Raw genomic sequence first — 22,101 nt, 5'->3', positions numbered from 1 at the left:
ATGGAACAAACTGATCCACAGTAGGGAGAATACCAAGGGGGTTTCAGGAAGGGGTGATCATGTGGTGAACAGATTGTGAAGCTGAAGTTCATCATTTTGAACCTAAAACTCAGGAGTAGGCAATTAGTGATGACCTTTGCCAATTTCAGGATGATATATGACTCATTTGATCAAACCACACTATATCAAATTCTAGAAGAGTGTGGCTTGGATAGCAACACAAAAGTGATTATTCAGCAAACTTCAGTAATCCTGGGTACAATAGGATTTTTGGTCAAACAGATGCTAAAATTTTTAACTTCTTTTATAGCAGATAAAGATTCACTGAGCAGGAAATATAAAGATGATGTAATGCACAAGCAGAAACACAGTGCTTCTAACAGGCAACAAGTTCTGCTGTTATGATACCTGATATGCAGTATGCGCTTCTGACAGTCACTTGTTTTCAAGCCATCAATATAAATATACATTGCCTCTGGATACGGGCTTAAAAAATGCGGTGAAGTTTTATAGTTAATGTGGGTCTCGCAATCACGGGTTACTACATTCACCTTAAACGATTTCAGTGGGAATGGGACACAAGAACTATTTAGCCAGGATGCTCTAATAACCTTCCTAGAAATTGCCTGAGTATTTAAATGTGCTTGAACTGGGGAAAGAAGAATGTTAGTGATCCAGAAGCATCCAGCTATGTGATTAGGTTTTAAGTGATTGATTTCAGATTGATGTATTCATGTAAAGGGAGGGAGGGGGTCATGATCTGTCTGTCCATTGCCCCCACCTCCCCCCAGCTCTCAGGGAAAGGAAAAAATGTAGTGTAGTCAGATGTTTTTCATTCAAGAAAATGATTTTAAAAACTCAGTGTTACACAGGTTTTTAACGGTGTCCAACTGAAACTTCTTATGGCTAATTAAGTCTTAGTTTGTCATTCAAAATATTAAAAATACCCCATAATCACCCCCCACCATACAAATTGTAGTGGACGTGGAATGCATTATGCCCAAACAAGCTCTCAATAATTTATACTGGAATTTACAAATTTTGCTAAGATAAATGTCAAGTGCAGATCTGTAACCACTCATATAGGGAATGATTGGATGAACCGTTGTATGGTCAAGTGTTAGTGCTGTGCCGATGCTCATGCCCCATCCAAGTCCTGTCATATCTGTGATGTTGATAGCCATCTAACATTTCTTAGCCACATATTTTGTGTGCATCTTCTGTGTTGGCTTATGGACAGTGAAGAGTCTCAGATATTTGACTACCATCTTTGAAGCGAAGTGCTGTGGGCGTAGTGCTAATGCTTGCAGATTCACTCTGTGCCTTGGAAACAATACTGCATTTGATTACCTGTGGCTATATCAAGTGTGTTCCTTATGAGCCACTGTTGGAGTACGAATACTGTAGTTGTCAGTTGTGACTTAGTCTTCTAGAGAAGTAACTTTTCATGTAAATAATATATTATTTGCAAATTGCAGAACTTTCACAATAGATATTAAAGAGAAAAGACGGCAAAACAGATCCTTGCAGGACCCCTTACTTGTATGTAGTCTGTGGTCCTAATATACGCCCTTCATGTACAATCAGTAGCAACCTGAGAGAAAAGATAACTGGTGTCCTGCAAATGGGTGGATTATGCATTGTTATTTCAGTTTTGTGACTGCCACTGGGAGTGCTATGTTATTGTGGGCACTGCTTAGGTCTGTGACTGAAGACACATGCATTGAAGGCAGGGCTTCCAATTTCCACTGAGAAAATGAAGGTATGAGCATATGGAATAGGTTCCCACTTAAAAGAGTGGTGTGAAGACTTCTTAATAGAACCTGGTATGTTGACCTCGATAGCGCGTGTTCATCAAAGACAAGGATATTGTCAGGAGTGCCCTGGGGAAGTGCAATAGGACTGCTATTATTGTCTGTATACATAAATGGTCTGGCAGACAGGGCACGCACAGTCTGTGATAATTTGTTGATGATGCTATAGTGTATGGGAAGGTGTTGAAGTGGAGTGACTGTAGGTGAATGCAAGATGTCCTAGACAAAATTTCTAGCTGGACTGATGAATGGCGACTAGCTCTAAATGTAGAAAAATTTAAGTTAATGCAGATGAGTAGGAAAAACAAACTCATACTATTCTAATACAGAAATAGTAGTGTCGTCCTTGTCATATTGTTTAAATACTTGTGCATAATGTTGCAAAATGATATGAAGTTAAATGAGTATGTGAAGATTGTGGTAGGAAAGGTGAATAATAGATTTCAGTTTATTGGGAGAATTTTGGAAAAGTGTGGTTCATCTGTAAAAGAGGTCATGGGTTAAAGGAAGACATCAAAGTAATACAGAGGTGGCTGCTTGATTTGTTACCAGTAAGTTCGAACTACACACAAGTATTATGGAGATGCCTGGAGAACTCAAATGGGAATCACTGTAGGGAAGATCAAGTTCTTTTTGAGGAACACTACTGAGAAAATTTTGAGAACTGCCATTTTAAGCTGACTGCAGAACAATTGTACTGCTGTGTAAGAACTACAAAGATAAGATACAAGAAATTTGGATTCTTAGAGGCATACAGTCACTCTTTCCCTCATTGTATTTGTGAATGGAACAGGAAAGGAAATGACTATTAGTGGTACAGGATACCCTCCACTGTGCACTTTACAGTGACTTGCGGAGTGTGTATATGTATGTGTATGTAGATGTAGACACATTTTACGAGAGACATAAAATCAGTACTAAGAGAACTGGAGGTTGGGGTAGGAAAAATTAAGCAGGCAGAAAAGTTTCAATGCTTAGGTGAATGGATAGAGCCTAACCTGTCGTAGAAAGAAGCTTTCTTGTCATACATTTGCAAAATGGGGAATGGCCTGCTAACTACCTAAAGACATCTACAATAAGAGATAAATATCCTAAAATGCCAAAATTAAACATTACTGCACTGCTGTTTCACTGGAGATTCTGTACATGACAAAGACTCTTAGAACAAAAAAGAAGAAAGTACCAGTGGAGAAACTAAATGCCAGAGAAAGAAAGATTTTGAGAAAAATCCTGGTCACATTGAGAAACCAAGAGTACAGAAGATGGCACAACCACAAACTATGTAAGCACGTGGAAGAGTTAAATGACATGACTCGGAAAATGATTGCCTTTTATGCCCACATGTTATGAATGAGCTCAGGAAGGGTAATTAAAATGGTAGTGATGTACTTTCTTATCTTGAAAACCAAAGGGGGATGGTTAACAGAAGTTGATGAAGATCTAAGATAACTTTAAGTTTCCCCTAAAGATGTCCAAATAGCTACTTAAGATAAAACTATGAACACACAAAGATTTCAAAGAAAAGCTGAAGCTAGAGACAGGGAAGGCATGAACCCAAGAGAGAAAAGAAAATTTCCAGAAATGAATGCATTGAGTGGTAAACAAAACTCTAAAACAGAAAGTTGAATTAACATGGTCCGTGGTTGATCAAAATGGAGAAATGATGATGATGATGATGATGATGATGATGATGATGATGATGATGGAGGACTACAAATAATAGTAATATTGTTGATTAGTTTAGCCCATTTGAAGCAGTGTTTAGTGTCATCAGAAACAGAAGGGATATTGACAGAGGAGAAGATTGAAAATTACAGTGACAATTGCTGTGAAGAAAAACAGACTTTCCGTAGATAACTGTGTAACAAGGGGAAAGGAAAGATGTTTGGGGGGGGGGGGGGGGAGGAGGAGGAGCTGTTGACATAAGTGAGCTGCGGACAAGTGTACAGAAGAGAGTTATTGCTACAGATGGGCCGTTAACTATCTTTTGAAATTAAAAAAGAATTTAATTTTTCTCATATTTTGAGGAAGACCATTTCAAAGTCAGGTTCCTGACACAGAAAATGATTTTGAGAAAACAATTGTTATCTAGTGGTATAAAAAGGATTTTACTTCGTTGAGAACTAGTATTTCTGCTTTACTGTTCAGATAGTAGTCTGAACTGAAGATAAGTAAGAGGCAGTGCAGTGATTGAGATGATTATAAAGCAAATACAGGGTATAATTATCCACACACAGCAGTACTGAGATGTTCTCTGGGACAATGACGTAACTAAAATCCAAATTAGTCTGTAATTTTTACATATTACACTATCGTGTCATGTATTCTGAAACCACAATATTCTGTTTATATTTGACAGAAATTCAGCCCATGTACAAAATTTTGAAATGAATAAAACAAATATGTAAAATATTTGATGCTCTTTATCTCAATCTCAATGTATTTCATTGAAATAGTCATTCCAGGAAATTCGGCAATTCCTTACAGGTGGGAGTGATAGTCTAAATAATGAACATGACAAGTGTGTCACATATAAGCATTCTGTGCCAGTTACAGCCCACATTATTTTTGCCTACAAAAGTCCTTAAAGATTAGGATCACCATAATAAAGTATGGTTATTCTAAGGTTCTTTCAGACTGTAGTAGTCTTTACAGTACTGTCTGTGATGGTCCAAAATTATCCTAAAATTCTTTGCAGAAGAACAAATAGTTATTCTATGCTGTTTATGGTTATTGGGGAAAAAATTTTATGAGCTTTAGGGGTAATAAGTCTCTCATAAGCAACTAAGATTGCTTGCATTTTGGATAGGTTAAGTTTCAAACCTATGTCCTATGTCCACTCTGACAAGTCAGGTAAGTCAGCATTTACATGCTGTATGTCTGTGCATAGGATTGTTGGATGTAAGTATAACAGAAGGTCATTGACACAGAAGTAATATTAACAGTGTGAGAGAATGGCCAGCACGTCATTAACACATAATGATAAAAATAATTCTTAAGAGTTTCTTAAGATTCTAAATACAATTGAGCAGTAGCTGCAAGGTCCAACAAAGAGAATACACCTGATTCTAGAGACTAGCTTCCACATTTTTATGTGTATTTTCTCTTTTGCAATAGCTTTAGAGTGCATCCCTATGGTTTATCACTGTTGGAACATTGTGAACAAGATAAATATCTGATGGTAGAAAACTACTTTTTTTTATGGAAGTTGCGATTTTTGGCTGTTGGTAGGTGGAGTTATGTATATTAAGACGTGGGCCTCAGGTGTCTTAAAATGACCAGTGACAAGAAATTGTTGATGGAAAGGACTGATATTGTGTCTGCAAGGAAGAATGCAGGAGATCTTAGATAGTGGCACGTCTTGCATTTATTACATTGAAGAAATGTATGTAAATTAGAACAAGAAAGGGAAGGGTAAACTGGCTGGGCTGATAGCAGGAAATTTAAAGGGGGGAGGAACCACAGCTCATGGTGGAAACTCTTTTAGTGTAAGATCAGTGTCCAGTGGGAAACTCAGCCAGGCAAGTACTAAAGATGTTAAAAAAAGTTCAAGATACTCACAAAAGTAAAGTGAAAAATAATGTTAGTATATTTCATCAAAATATTGGGGGATTGAAGAATAAAATAGATGAGCTTCTGCTTTGCTTAGAAGATATAGAAACTGAGAATGTAATAGATGTACTATGCCTGTCTGAGCATCACATTTGCATATCAGTGAGAAAGGTTAGCATCAATGGGTACAAATTAGCTGCACATGTAAGTAGAGATAATGTGTTGAGAGGAGGAGTTGCCATATATGTCAAAAGCTTCCACAGTGTAAAAAATTTAGAAACTAAAAAATTTTGTGTAGAGCAACATATGGAAGCATGTGCCGCTGAACTTAAAATAAATGATGGAACTTTCATAATTTTAACACTGTATAGGTCCCCCTCAGGGAATTTCCAGCTATTTCTAGAAAACTTGGATGCTTTGTTGTGCTATCTGTCAGACAGGAGGAAGCAAATTATCATTTGTGGGGATTTCAATGTTGATTCCCTGAAAGAGTGTAGTAGGAAGAATGACCTTGTATTATTACTCATTTCTTTCAATTTGAGCTCTGTCATTGATTTTCTTACTCAGATAACAATCAAGTACGGAGTCCCACAGGGTTCGATCTTAGGTCCTGTACTGTTCTTGATATACATTAATGACTTACCATTCCACATTGATGAAGATGCACAGTTAGTTCTTTTTGCTGATGATACAAGTATAGTAATAACATCCAAAAACAAAGAACTAAGTGATGTAATTGTAAATGATATTTTTCACAAAATTATTAAGTGGTTCTCAGCAAACGGACTCTCTTTAGATTTTGCTAAAACACAGTATATACAGTTCCGTACAGTAAATGACATGACTCCAGTAATAAATATAGACTTTGAACAGAAGTCTGTAGCTAAGGTAGAATTTTCAAAATTTTTAGGTGTGTCCATTGATGAGAGGTTAAACTGGAAGCAACACATTGATGGTCTGCTGAAATGTCTGAGTTCAGCTACGTATGCTATTAGTGTTATTGCAAATTTTGGTGATAAGAATCTCAGTAAATTAGCTTACTATGCCTGCTTTCATTCACTGCTTTCGTATGGCATCATATTCTGGGGTAATTCATTGTTGAGTAGAAAAGTATTCATTGCTCAAAAACGTGTAATCAGAATAATTGCTGGAGCCCACCTACGGTCATCCTGCAGACATCTATTTAAGGATCTAGGGATCCTCACAGTATATATATTCACTTATGAAATTTGTTGTTAATAATCCAACCCAGTTCAAAAGTAATAGCAGTGTGCATAGCTATAACACCAGGAGAAAGGATGATCTTCACTATGCAGGGTTAAATCTGACTTTGGCGCAGAAAGGGGTAAATTATGCTGCCACAAAAGTCTTTGGTCACCTACCAAACAGCATCAAAAGCCTGACAGATAGCCAACTAACATTTAAAAATAAATTAAAAGAATTTCTAGATGGCAACTTCTTCTACTCATTGGCTGAATTTTTAGATATAAATTAAGGGGGAAAACAACAACAACAACAACAACAACAACTTAAACATTAGTGTCATGCAATATTTTGTGTAGTGTAATAACTTGTACAGACGTCTTTTATTAACCTGACACGTTCCACATCATTACGAAGTGTCGCGTATTCATGATCTATGGAACAAGTATTAATCTAATCTAATCTACTTAAGATCAGTGTGATGGAAAATAAGTGACAGGCCCAGTGCTCCAAAAATGCCTGTGGGTAAAGTTGGGTCACATTTCTTGTTCATGCAAGATCAGCAGACAGGAGTTTTAATCCTCAGAGTAATCTTGTACTCTATTAAGTAATAAGTTTGTGTTTTAAGGATTACCATCACATATTTAAACCAGTTATCATACCTCTCCCCAAGTCTGATTTTTGTGTCAACAGTGCCAGCATCCACTGAGTGTAAAGCAACAAACCTCCTCCTCCATGTATCAGGAAATACTATATTATGCTGCTAGTTGTGCCCAAAAGCTTGCATATTGTATTTATTAAATCCAAAAGTTTGTTAAACATCATGAACACAAAGCTATTAGGCTGTCAGTACACTATTGCCATTACAATCCCATTGAGTTTATTTCAGCAAAGTAAAAATCGTACACTATAGGGAAATAGTATGTTTGAAATTGAAGACTTTGATAGTATCATGCTTGCAGCATGGTTTCTGAAAGGGCAGAATGCATAAGACTTGCTGAGAGACTACAAGCCAGACTCCCAGTTAGGCATGGTCTTCAGATCCCCATTTTTTTTCCCCCGTAAAACTTATTATGTAGCTGCAAACAAAAATATAAATTGGTATTGATTGCACTCACCACATAGAGAAGGCATTAAACAGCAGACAGGCACATTTAATAGTAGACTGTTAGATTTTATATGTTACACAAAGTGCTTTAGCAGATGGGGCATGTGCTTCTGCCTACACGCATGCACACATGTGCACACTGTTACAGTGGACTTCATCTGATAACTAAAATATAAAAGCGTAATATTAAATATGTTTGCCTGCTGTTCATCTCTATGTGGTGAGTAGCAATCTATCCTAATTCATATTACCATTGTCATCAAAAACACCATCTTCCCTGCTTCACTGCAGATTTTTTTTTTCTGCGGAATTGAATTCAAAGTTCCACTAAAGGAAACATCTTCATTTTGCAACAAATTTACCAGTGTCTCCTCTGACCACTGAATCATTACCACATACTGACCGCTTGATTTTGTGATCTATTCAGACTTGAAATAATTATGGTTACAAAGGAAAAAGAAATGCACTAATATGCTAATGTAACTTAGGCATCCTGCACTCAATGTGGTACCTCTGCCATAACTTGCTGTATGGTGAAACCCCTGTATTATTGCCTGTTGCTTAGTGAAACTGTTGCACTACTGATTTGCCTGCTGCTGCCACATATTGAAAACACCATTGATTGATGCTGTAGCCTCTCCACTGCAGTAAGTCAAACCACAGTTGGCCACTGCTGCTTCATGTGATCCACTAGCAGTGTTACACTATTGTTCCAACGTGTACCAAACCAAGAGTTCTATGATGTATCCACACTAAACTGTTCAAAGTGGGCTTTTGCAGATAATGCTATCCCAGACTACAACATCTTCCTCTCTAGGCATTAGCATAGATTCTTATTGTTCCAGAATCTTATCTGTTATCGTCTACAGTCTGTAGTATGGCACAGGTGAATTACTAATTTCTGGTAATATGAGTCCACGGCTTGTATAACTTTTTAAAATTAAGTCATCTTGCTTTCAGCTGTAGTATTATTGTACAGTTGCAATTTTGGTGTTATGCCACTTTCACACATAAGATTTGGATTTATACATTTAGGTTTTATTTTATGATTGGAATTTTGACATTGTCATTTTCAATCCACATACCTTTTTAAACTTTCGGCAGTCAGAAAATTGACTAAAGTGCTCTAAGCTTATTCAGACATTATGCAATAACAATGCTCAAGCCTGCTTGTAACTGTTAAAACACCACCTTCAACTAATATTGTATCACATTAAAAATGTTTTAACTAAATACAACCAACTTTCTGTTCGACTGGCACACGCAACTCCCTTAGCCGCTGGCTGCAGGTACATGGGGAAACCCTTCCTTACTCCCTTGACTTGCCACCTGTGCTGACTGTCAACTACATTCCACACTTTTATCTAAGGTGATGCTTAGAGTCTATAATGTTACAGACTTCGCTTGACAAGCCTCTTGGGTCAAGGCAAATAATGATGTATTCGTTTAGCCTGCTGCTTAGTTTCAGGGTTGTAACTATTGCAAAGTGACCTGTCACCTGTAATAACCTTGTAAATGAAAATTGTGGTTCATTTGGGAACTGTTCTTTCAAGGGACAGCATACTTCCACTTGATGCTTATTTTGCTGGTCACCGAGAAGTACAGTCACTAATATTCTGTTAAATATCACTGGACTGAGCTCTAAAACAGCCCATTTAACTTCACCAGTCTTTCAGCTATGTCTTATCAGTCTTAAAATAACTTCTTTGATATTCTTATCTAATTAAGCTTTTGATGCGTGGTAGAATGAGGTTTGCCAGCAGTTGTCGCTATTTCTGAAGTAAGAAAAGCCACCCACAGACATGAGGCTTTTTAAGTGTCATATTTATAAGCTGTTTACACATCACACAGTTATAAGGCATTTCTCTCAAGGAGGAAGCAAAATTCCATATTTGGGAATTGTTCACATTTTGAAAATAGAGAGCAAAACTGCTAGGGTGAAAAAATTCACTGTAGACAGGAAAAAACATTCCTGAGCAATACTACAGGCAGTACTAAAGTAGTGTTACAGAAGCATACTAGAACAGCTCCCTTTATCCCAGGAATGCTTGGGTAACTGTTCATAAGCATTCAGATTCCTTGATTTTTTTTAGTTAGTATACTTATAGGGTATACACAGGCAGAATCTCCAACAGATAAAACAGTTGCTTAGGTAGTTCTTTTTTTCTGCAGTAAAACCAGGTCAACTCTGATTGTCAGCAGGGAATATGTAATATGTCACACACATTTATCAGAAGACTGAAGGGATTGATGAAAGAAGCTACCTCTGATCTTCAGCTATGGCAATCAACGATTCTAAATGCTCTACATGTACACCTTTACTGGAAACAATTTTGGATGCAGTTATTTCTGTTATTGGGTCCTCATCAAGAAATTTGTTCTCGTGTTTCCTCAGACTTTGTGTGAATAGAAGGAGACTGCTCCCATAGAAACTTCATTAATGATAGTGCTATGTTTTCTGTGATTTATAAAATGGATTGTCATGTTGTATGCATTTGAGGCTACGAGAAGTAGCGTCAATCTTGGAGCACATTTGTGAATGCATTATAGTGAATTAATTTTGTGCTACATTGTCTACCAGTGTTTGTAGGCAAAGCTAATTTCAGAGTGAGCAGTCACTGATATTGTGTACTCGCACATGCTGAAATTAAGAGTTACTATCACGACTGTGTGAAGTGTGTGATGACTTTACTTTGCAATGTTTTGTTGCTCAAACCTACTTTTATTGAGATATATTTTTTGTTTATTTATAGACACATTCACAATCTTATGACACAGTCATATGCGATTTTTACAAAATAATCAATCACTCACTCCATTGACAAAATGTCACTTTTTCCAAAATATTTCTGATCATTCAAATGTTGCACTTCCACAGCAGTGAGTTGGATGTGTCCCCACATATCTCCTTCTTAATTTTCCTCCGCAAGTACCCAGTCGAGCTTAATTTTTTATGTAAAAATAAAATAGTGTACTTGTACCTTCATGTCTTTAATGTCATGTGATATTTGAAGAGTTGTGACTAGTAGTCATGAAAGCAATTGCTGATCTTGTGAGAAATTGGGACATGTGTAATAAGACTTAAGATACTGAAATGATTTGTGTTGTAGCCTATAGAGTAGCCACATGAAATGCCTGTAAGTTTTATTGGAAACACTTTGTTTTTTCAAGTGATATAAATATTTATGCTGTGTCAGTCGCAGTTGTTGACTGTAGTGTTCCGAAACCTTCAATTGCATGTAAATAATTCTGTGCTTTCTCCTTTGGGGAAGGTGTGGGGGTGTAGCAGAATGCTGGGAGAAGAAGTGTGTTAGGAAATATGAGGTGTGCCAAGAGGATGAACAGGAGAAGATAACTGAAGAAAAATATTGTTTCTTGATATTTCACTTTTTCATTACTTTTCTCCTTGTCTACTTTGAATATCTTTTGTTCTATTTGTCATCTTTCTTTCTTTTTCTCTGTTAGTTTTTTAATTTCTCCTCCCACCTGTTGTTTTTGCAAGAATTTCTTTAAATTTTCCTTAGCCTTCTGACTTTTAACTTGATCAATCTCTCTCTCTCCTCCCCCCCCTCTCTCTCTCCTCCCCCCCTCTCTCTCTCCTCCCCCCCCTCTCTCTCTCCTCCCCCCTCTCTCTCTCCTCCCCCCCTCTCTCTCCTCCCCCCCCCTCTCTCTCTCTCTCTCTCTCCCCCCCCCTCCCCCACCCCCCTCCCTCCTCCCCCGCCCCCCTCCCTCCCTTCCTTTCTCCCCTAGTGTCTGGAGTTATTCTATCTCCCCTGTTGCATTCCATTATTGATTTCCCTTTCACTATGGTCTTCTGATCATATAACCAAATGATTATCCAGTTTAAATTTTGTGCTGTTGCTTTGTTCTGTTGATAACTGAGTTAAAACTTACATTTTATGCTTCTAGTGGTAAATTGTGACACAGACTGTGTTAGCAGTCTTCTCAAATCTGCATATGCCTTAGACTTGGCACAGATTGCATAGTTTTGAGAGTTCTGTTTTGCATAAATAAATTATTTTTGGAGTAACATTCATTTTGTTTTATTGCAGAGAGAAAGCTTATCAGGCAAAGCTGTATTGTGAGAATTACTTAAAAACAAAGAATGAAAGGTTACTAATGAGACCATATGCATGTGGAAGCATCTGCTGTTGTGACTCCTGCTGCCCACCTGTGAGTTATGTCTATTAATACAAATTTATGTAATTTCAAATTAAAGGTTTTACTGATGGATTGGCCAAGAAACCAGATGTCTTCTACATTTTAAGAGTGGTTTTACAACTAAAAGTATTTATATAAGAAGCAGAAACATTCTGTTAAATTTGAAAGTTTTCTCAGTGCTTTCATGATGATGATTATTATTGTTATTATTATTATTATTATTATTATTTTAGAAAAAGCTTTCTGATGTTGCGCTAATTTATATTTATTTACTAATGAAGTAATGAACCAGCTTTGTTTCTTGGGTCATTGTCTTCTTATTAAATGACCAAACTCACATTTCTTTCCCTCTTCTCTGAAAGTTTTAGTTACACAAATATTGGATTAAAATTATAATTTCACCTTTATTTTTCATCTTTTATTTAAGTCATTTCATGAAAAACTTTATCTTTTAATTAAAGCTAACTGTTTCAGTGTGATGTAAAAAAAATAGTACTTTCTTATGTAAATAGTCTACGTGTTATAATTTTTATGTCTTTTGTACCTCCTGTATAAATGATGCCATTGTAAGTTACATTTCATTTCATGTGTGTTTGGGATGTTCTTTTATAACTTGCTGTAGCGTTCTCGCCTCCCACGCCCGGGTTCCCGGGTTCGATTTCCGGTGGGGTCAGGGATTTTCTCTGCCTCGTGATGGCTGGGTGTTGTGTGCTGTCCTTAGGTTAGTTAGGTTTAAGTAGTTCTAAGTTCTAGGGGACTTATGACCACAGCAGTTGAGGCCCATAGTGCTCAGAGCCATTTGAACCATTTGAACCCAATGCTGGTTCATGGTCAAACAAATAAAATTTTGCCAAACGCAGGGAAGTGTTTCCTATTTATAATGTTTTGTTTTATTATTACAGCTATATTACTAGTTCACCAGCTTTTGTACCACTCATACATAGCCAACCATACATGGAAATTATGCTTAGTCCAACATAGATATCTGTAATAGCAGGAGTCAAAGGAGGGTTAAAATTACATGGAAAGTGGAGGGAAATTTTCAGTACTCATTTAAGAAAACTGTTATAGTGACATAGTAGTCTTCATTCTCAAAACTGCACTTCTGGTTTAGAGAGACTGCAACCACATGCTACTAGTGGCCATTTGCTACAAAACTTTATTTTAGCTAAATGTCTTAATTCTGCCTATCTGCAACTTAACCCGTCTTCTTTGCTGTAAGCAGCAATCTATCTTTTGATAATAATGTCATTACTACAAAACTTTTTTGCCTAATGAAAAATACAGGATGTAATAATGACATTATTATAAAAAGATAGATTGCTGCTTACAGCAAAGAAGACGGGTTAAGTTGCAGATAGGCAGAATTAAGACATTTAGCTAAAGCTTTTGGCCACAGCCGTCATCAGCAAAAGAGAAGCACGCCAGTCATACACACAAGCAAGCACACCTCATGCCTGTATGACTGCCAACTCTAGAATCTCAGGCCAGAATGCCTCTTTGCTGTGTCAGTTTGCAGTTGTTGTTTGTAGTTTTGAAGTTGCTTGTAAATAATGGTGGGGTGAAGCAGAATGGTAGGAGAGAGAGAGAGAGAGAGAGAGAGAGAGAGAGAGAGAAGGGGGGGCGGAGGCAGGGGGGGGGTTGTAGGTATGCTTGCTCGTATGTATGAATGGTGCATTTTGTCTCTCTTGCTGATGAAAGCTGCGGCCAAAAGCTTTATTTAAGTGTCTTTTAATTGTACCTGTCAGCAAGTTAATGTGTCTTCTTTACGGTAAGTATCAATATGTCTTTTTCTACAGTGTGGATATTCCTACCTGGAGTTTCTATTGTTTAATATTATGAAAAGGATAGATTGCTACTCACCATATAGAGGTGGTGTTGAGTCACAGACGAGCACAACAAAGACTGCTAAACAAGTGAGCTTTTGGCCAAAAGGCCTTCTAAAGAAGACACCACACAAGCACAGCTCACAAACATATGACCACCGGCTCTGGTGACTAAGGTTGTACTGTGAGCAACTGCACATGAGAGAAGCAATTTTGGTGGTACGGGTAAGGTGGTGGCTGGGGCAGGGAGGGGGAGGTAAGCAGGGTAGGGAGTGGATAGTGGGAGTGTGCAGGGACATGGTGGGGCAGGGTAGGTTCAGTTGGGAGGTTAGACAGAGGGGAGGGGGGCTGGAAAAGGAAAGTAGAAGATGGGGGGAGGGAAAGAATGTGGGTGTGTTGGTGAAACAGAAGGCTGTGTAGTGCTGGAGTGGGAGCAGGGAAGAGGATATTTGGGTGAAGCACAGTGGCTAATGAAGTATGAGGCCAGAGGGGTTACAGGAACATAGGACGTATTGCAATGAGAGTTCCCATCTGTGTAGTTCAGAAGAGCTGGTATTTGTAGGAAGGATCCAGATAACGCAAGCTGTGAAGCAGTAATTGAAGAGGAGAATGTCATGTTGGGTAGTAGGCTCAGCAACTGGATGATCTAGCTGTCCATTGGCCACAGTGTGTTGGTGGCCATTCATGCTGACAGAAAGCTTGATGGCTATTGTGCCACATGGAAAGGAGCACAGTGGTTGCAGCTTCATTTGTAGATCACATTACTGCTTCCATAGGCAGCCCTGATTTTTATGGGATAGGTGACATGTGTGACTAGACGTGGTGGTGGTGGTGGTGGTGGTGGTGGTGGTGGTGGTGGTGGTGGTGGTGGTGGTGGTGGGAGGCTGTATGGGACAGAATTTGCATCTAGCAGGATTTTTCAGCTATGAGGGGATGTGGTGGATGTTTGTAGGCTGTTGTAGAGGTTGTGGTAGTCCAAGGCAGGAGTGGCTGGTGAACAGGTTGGAGAATTCTTTGACGTGGAGGACACCCTATGCACATATATTGAACAAGTCTTGCATATAGGTCTGTTACAGGAATATGAGCTATGAGCAAGGGGTTGGGAGCAGGGTTGGAGTAGGGATGAAAGAGGATATTGCATAGGTTTGGTGGGCTGTTGAATACCACACCGGGAGGAGTGGGAAGGGCAGTGGGTAAGATATTCCTCATTTCAGGGCATGAGATGCAGGTGATACCCATGTGGAGAATATGATTCAGTTGCTCCAGTCCTGGGTGGCACTGAATCACAGGGGAAAGCTCCTTTGTGGCCATATGATGAGGCTCAGGAAGGTGGTGGGTGAGTCGAGAGATAAGGCATGGGAGATTTGATTCTGTATAAGGTTGTGAGGGTTATTATGGTCTGTGAAGTCCTCAGTGAGACTCGTGGTATTTTTGGAGATACACTGCTTGTCGATATAAATGCAATGGCCACGGGTGGCTAGGCCGTGTGGAAGAGGCTGCTTGGTATGGAATGTGTGGTAGCTGTCAAATTGGCAGTATTTCTGACGATGTTTGGTAGTGTTGATATGGATGGGGGTGCTGATTTAGCCACTTTTGAAGTGGAGGTAAATCAAGGAAGCTGAGTTGTTGGGTTGCGAAGGACCATGTGAAGCAATTGTGGAGAAAGTATTGAGGCTGTGGAGAAATTTAAATAGGGTGTCATCAGCTTGATTCAGATCATGATGATGTCAACCTACTCTCCTACTTAAGACACAAGCCATTTCCTCCATAGACTATACACAATTCCTGTTCCTTTACTACATAGTGGCCTGCTCATCGCTATTGATGCCACCTAGCTCCATCATTTGGCATGCTTTGGAGACTTCTGATGGTGTTGCATATACAATAGCTTGTCTCTCCCGTAATTACTTCTGTTCACAAGCAGTGAGGCCATTCAGGGGATACATGCAAGGTAGGATGATGAAGCACCTCATGCAGCTTCAGTGACTACACCTATGTATACCCCACTGAGGGTCCAGGGGTTAGAATAGGCTAGACGTATTCTTGCCTGTCATAAGAGGTGACTAAAAGGAGTCTCACATGTTTCGGCCTTTATGTGATGGTCCACTGTAGGGTTTGACCTCCATTTTTCAAAATTTTCCTGAAGAGCGAGCCAATTGGAGGAAGGGCACCTTACATGGTAATCATGTTCATGGTGCATTGAGATCTTTACCCCATTTTCTCATCGTCACATTGCAGTCCCGCCCATCCTCAATCTCTTGGACGAGGACACTTTCCTGAGTGCGTTTTCCACCATGCACTACACAGTGTCGCTTTCTGTGCCAACAATGACCATGGACTTCTTTGCACCTCATATCCAGCACAGTAGCCAGTCCATTGTGGTGGAGCCGCCATGTACCCTGTTGGTTGTAGCCCCCTGACAACACAGAGATCTCTCTGCTGAACACAGGGATCACTCTGCTGATGTCTGTGCCGTTAACTCCCGACATGTGCCAAGGAGTAGATGCCTGTCACCATGGGGAATTGGGACTCCAGGCAATGGCGATCCTGCCAGGTGGCCTTTGCTGCGGCTGGGTGGCGCCCATGGGGAGGGCCCATGGTCGGATTGTGTGGCATCAGGGCGATGACACGCCATGAAACGTAGTATGTCATCTGTTGGTGGTGGTCGCTGCCAGCAGTCTATAAGCGGCAAAGTCTAACTTTAATGCTAAGAAATAGGACGCCCAAGTCATTCCGCTCCCTGACCACACCATGGGAAGAATGCCAGGCTAAGGATGGCAGTGAAGCTTATTCGCCCCAGTACCTCATATGTACGAGAGTTGATGGAGAATCTTTCATGTCCATGAAGCCTCAGTTTTTTCTGGAGCATTTAGAGGACAAGTTTGGAGAGGTGGAGGGCTTGTCCAAAACATGCTCTCAGTCAGTTGTGATAAAAAAACAGCATCCTGTACCCAATCACAGGCATTACTTGCTTGTGGCAAGCTGGGGGATGTTTCTGTTACTATCACGCCTCATAAGAGCCTAAATATGGTCCAGGGTATTGTATTCCACAAGAACCTTCTTTTGCAGTCTCAAGATGAGCTGTGCTCCAATTTAGAGTGGTCAGGTGTTCATTTCATCCGGCATGTCAATCAGGGTCCGAGGGATAACCAGGTTGCCACGGGTGCCTTCATCATGGCCTTCGAAGGTGACACATTGCCTGAGAAGGTCAAGATGATGATATACCGCCCTGACGTCAAGCCATATATCCCTCCCCGATACGGTGCTTTAAGTGCTGGAAGTTCAACAATATGTCTTCCGCCACTGTACTTCCAGCCCCAACTGTCAATATTGTGGATGTCCAGCACAGCCCTTGCTCACCAGACTGCATGATTTTACAGAAAGAGAGGAAAATCATTGATATAAGACCCTGGACCGACTGCCCTACACTGAGGCTAAGAGGAAATTTGAGCGCTTACATCCTGTGGCTATGAACTCATCATATGCCGCCGCTACAAGAACAGTTGTTGCCCCATCAGTTCCTCGAATTCCTATCGCCTCTCAGAACTGGGATACTACACCTGCCCCCTTGATGGTGGGGGCACTTCTGTCCCTGTTGCCCTCGCACCACCTACTTCGGGAGCAACACCCCCCGAACCATCGAGGATTTCTGTCCCCACTTCTGAGCCAGAGAAGTGTAAGGCTTGTTCGGCCCTTCTCGCTAAGAAGGGCTTCCTTGGGGTCGCTCCCTTCCCTGGTTTCTGCTAGTGGGAAAGATCGCACCCGCCAGTGGCTGAAGAGCCCAAAAGCAGCTGGTCGTAAGGCTTCACGCTCATCCTCAGTCCCACAGACTGATTCAGTGAAGTCCTCCCAGCCAGAGAAACCCAAGGAACAGCACCAGAAATCGAAAAAGAAGACCCCTAAGAACCAGGAACTTGGGGTGGCACCCACACCACTGCTACCTACAAGCTCTGCATCTGAGGATGGGGTGGAGATTCTGGCAGCCACTGAGGACTTGGATCTCGCCGGACCCTCAGACACAGTGGGTATAGACTGCTCAGGCAAAATGTCGGTGGCAGCAGATGACCCTGAGGTGTAGACTGCCTCATTGAATGTTCCATGCCTTCCCAGTCTCATGATGATGTCATCCTCCAGTGGAATTGCGCCGGTTTTTTCCACTGCCTGGCTGAGCTACGGCAACTGTTAAGATTTACACCTGCTTTCTGCATTGCCCTCCACGAAACCTGGTTCCCGGCAATGTGGACCCCTGCCCTCCGCGGCTTTATGGGGTATTACAGGAACCATAGCGATTATAATCTAGTGTCAGGTGGTGTTTGCATTTATGTCCTAAACTCAGTCTGTAGTGAAATTATGCCCTTTCAAACCCATCTTGAAGCTGTGGCTGTCAGAATAAGGATGACGCAGGAAATAAGTCTGCAGTGTACATATTCCTCCAGATGGTGCAGTATCCCTGAATGTATTAACTGCAGTGATTGATGAACATCCTAAATCTTCCCTACTGTTGGGAGATTTTAATGCCCATAACCCCTTCTGGGGTGGCACAGTTGCCCAGTTCTTACTGGCCGAGGCAGAAATGTCGAAACTTTATTCTCTGTTCGATCGCTGCCTCTTAAATACTGGGGCCGCCACATATTTCATTGTGGCTCAAGGTAGTTACTCGGCCATTGATTTATCAATTTGCAGCTCAGAACTTATCCCATCTATCCACTTGAGAACACATGACGACCTGTGTGGTAGTAACCTCTTCCCCAGCTTCCTGTCACTGCTGCGGCATCAGGCCCACAGACACCCTCCCAGATGGGCTTTAAACAAGGCGGACTGGGAAACTTTCACCTCTGATGTCACCATTGACTCTCCCCCACATGGTAACATCGATGTGATGGTTGAGCAGGTGACTACCACAATCATTTCTGTGGCAGAAAATGCGATCCCTCACTCTTTAGGGTACCCTGGTGAAAGACAGTCCCTTGCTGGTCGCCAGAAGTCACTGAGGCAATTACAGGGCGTCGGGGAGCTCTACAGCAACATATGCGACACCCTTCCCTAGAGCATCTGGTAGCCTTTAAGCATCTTTGTGCCTGTGTACGCCAGCTTATAAAACGGCGGAAACAGGAGAGTTGGGAGAGGTACGTCTCGACCATTGAGCGCCATTCGTCACCTTCCCAAGTTTGGACGTAGATCAGACATCTTTTTGGGTACCAGACCCCAACAGGTGTCCCCCTACTTATACCTCCCGAGGAGATCACAAATGTAAAATTAGAGAGATTCGAGCGCGCTTGGAGGCTTTCAGACAGTCGTTCTTCCCGCGAACCATACACGACTGGAACAGAAAAGGGAGGTAATGACAGTGGCACGTAAAGTGCCCTCCGCCACACACCGTTGGGTGGCTTGCGGAGTATAAATGTAGATGTAGGTGTCCCTGGAGTTACCATCAATGGCATGCTAAGTACCAATGCAAATGCGATTGCCGAGCTCTTTCCTGAGCACTAGGCCTGAGCCTCTGCATCGGAGAACTACCCTCCAGCCTTTCGCAACCTCAAACAGCGGATGGAAAGGAAAGTCCTCTCGTTCACTACACGCCACAATGACTGTATAACACCACATTTACAGAGTCGGAGCTCCTCAGTGCACTTTCACATTGCCCCGACATGGCTCCTGGGCTGGATCAGATCCACAGTCAGATGATTAAACATCTCTCGTCTGACTAAAAGCGCCATCTCCTCATCTTGTTCAACCGGATCTGGTGAGATGGTAGTTTTCCATCGCAATGGTGGGAGAGAACCATCGTTCTGTTGCTCAAACCCGGTAAAAACCTGCTTGATGTGGATAGCTATTGGCCCATCAACCTCACCAACGTTGTTTGTAAGCTGGTGGAATGTATGGTGTGTTGGCAGTTGGGTTGGGTCCTGAAGTCATGTGGCCTACTGGCTCCATATCATGGCGGTTTCCACCAGGGGCGCTCTACCACTGATAATCTTGTGTCCTTAAAGTCTGCCATCCTTTTCCAGACACCAACACTTTTGTTGCCATCTTTTTTTATCATACGCAAAGCGTATGACACCACCTGGCAACATTATATCCTTGCAACATTGTACCGGTGGGGGCTCCGAGGCCCCTCCCGATTTTTATCCAGAATTTCCTGTTGCTCCGTACTTTCCATGTACAAGTTGGTGCCTCCCATAGTTCCCCCCCCCCACCCCCCCCCTCCCCCCCATATCCAGGAGAATGAGGTCCCGCAGAGCTTTGTATTGAATGTATCACTATTTTTAGTGGCCATTAATGGTCTAGCAGCAGCTGTAGAGCTGTCCGTCTCACCGTCTTTGTATGCAGATTACTTCTGCATTTTGTACTGCTCCACCAGTACTGGTGTTGCTGAACGGCGCCTACAGGGAGCCATCCACAAGGTGCAATCATGGGCTCTCGCCTATGACTTCCAGTTTTTGGCCATCATGGCGATCCACTCACTGTAACGGAGACATATCGATTCTTAGGATTGGTTTTCGATGCCCAATTGACTTGGCTACCTCACCTTCGTCAGCTTAAGCGGAAGTGCTGGTGGCAGCACCTCAATGACCTCCGCTGCCTGGACAACACAGAGTTGGGTGCAGATCGCTCTACTCTGCTGCAGCTCTACAAAGCCCTTGTTCAATCCTGCCTTGACTATGGGAGTCTGGTTTATAGTTTGGTGGCACCCTCATCGTTGTGTGTACTCGACTCAGTGCACCACTGTGGCATTTGCCTAGCGACGGGAGCTTATAGAAAGAGTCTGTTGATCGGAGTCCCTCATGGCATTTCCGATGTGCACTACTGTTCACCAGTTACGTTGCACACATTCATAGTTCTCCTGTGTAACTGAATTACCGTCTCCTTTTTCCACTCGCGGCAGTTCAACTCCCACATCGGCTGCTCATGTCAGGGCTAACGATTGCGGTTCACGTGTAATCCCTTCTGTCTGAACTGGAGTCCTTCCCTTTACCACATCCCATCCAGGTCCGTCCTCGTACACCTCCATGGTGTACACCTAGGCTGCAGATTCATCTGGACCTTTTGCATGACCCTAAGAACTCAGTTACTCCTGCCCCTCTCTGCTGTCATTTCCTCTCGATTCTTGACGTGTTCCAGGGCTCTGAAGTGGTTTACACTGACGTCTTGATGGCTGATGGTCATGTTGGCTTCGCCTACATCCACAGATGCCATTTTGAACAGCATTCCTTGCCCAATGGCTGCAGTGTATTCACTGCAGAGCTGGTGGCCATATTTCGTGCACTTCATTATATCCGTTCATGCCCTGAGGAATCGTTTCTTCTGTGTACTGACTTCTTGAGCAGCCTACAAGCTGTCGACCAGTGCTACCCTCGCCATCATTTGGTGACGTCCATCCAGGAGTCCATTTATGCCCTGGACTGGCCCCATCGTTCAGTGGTATTTGTGTGGATCACAGGCAACAAACTTGCCGACAGGCTGGCCAAACAGGCTATGCAGAATCTGCTTCTGGAGATGGGCATCTCTGAACCTGACCTGCGTTCTGTCTTACGCCATAGGGTTTTTCAGCTTTGGGAGACTGAATGGCATAACAGTACACACAACAAACTGTGTGTCATTAAGCAGACTACGAATGTCCTGAGCCGGCTCTGCATTGGCCACGCTTGGGCGACCCACGGTTACCTCCTGCGCCGTGAAGACCTGCCTGAGTGTCGGTGCGGCACCCAGTTGACAGTGGCCCATATTCTGGTGCACTGTTCCACTTTGACTGCCCAGCGACTAAGTCTTGGGTTACGGGACTTGGTGCCGCTAATTTTATCTGATGACGCCTCGTTGGCTGATGTAGTTTTATGTTTTATTCTTGAGGGTGGATTTTATCATTGGATCTAAGTTCTAGAACATGTCCTTTGTCCCTCTGTATTAATGTGTTGCAGAGTGGCTGGCTTCTCCATTTTTATTCTCGTGGTCAGCCAGCCATGGTAATCTGCTTTGTTGTTTTAATCTCTTCATCCTGTTTCTTGCATTTCTGTGATTTTCTTGTCCCCTTTTGTCCATTTACATGTGGTGTTGCCCTTCATTGTTCTTGTGAGTTTCCGTTCCATTCTGCTTTGAGTTGTCAGTCTCGTTTGTTTTATTCTCACACTTGTGGCATTTTTTTATTTGGATCAGGGGACTGATGACCTTGTATCCAGAATGAGATTTTCACTCTGCAGCAGGGTGTGCGCTGATATGAGACTTCCTGGCAGATTAAAACTGTGTGCCTGACCGAGACTCGAACTCGGGACCTTTGCCTTTCGCGAGCAAGTGCTCTACCATCTGAGCTACCGAAGCACAACTCACGCCCGGTCCGCACACATGACCTTGTAGTTTGGTCCCTTTCCCCCTCTTTTAATCCAACCAACCAACACTTACTTATAGTGCATTTAGAGTAAGTTGAGACTTTCAACAGTTCAGT

The 22,101-nt window shown here is 41.8% G+C and overlaps 1 protein-coding gene across 2 annotated transcripts in view; it reads left to right on the top strand.

The window, feature by feature from the left end:
- Positions 1–22,101, top strand: part of LOC126236148 (CSC1-like protein 2) — a 208,804-nt gene that overhangs the window by 140,590 nt on the left and 46,113 nt on the right. For both annotated transcript variants that reach the window (XM_049945233.1, XM_049945232.1), the window contains exon 9: positions 11,730–11,850. In XM_049945233.1, the coding sequence (XP_049801190.1) occupies positions 11,730–11,850 (121 nt within the window). The remainder of the gene's footprint in view (positions 1–11,729; positions 11,851–22,101) is intronic.

The sequence above is a fragment of the Schistocerca nitens genome, chromosome 2, assembly GCF_023898315.1.
Source record: "Schistocerca nitens isolate TAMUIC-IGC-003100 chromosome 2, iqSchNite1.1, whole genome shotgun sequence".
In the NCBI taxonomy this organism is placed as follows: Eukaryota; Metazoa; Arthropoda; class Insecta; order Orthoptera; family Acrididae; genus Schistocerca; species Schistocerca nitens.
The sequence above is the reverse complement of the archived record's forward strand: the minus strand, read 5'-3'. Positions and strand labels throughout refer to the sequence as shown.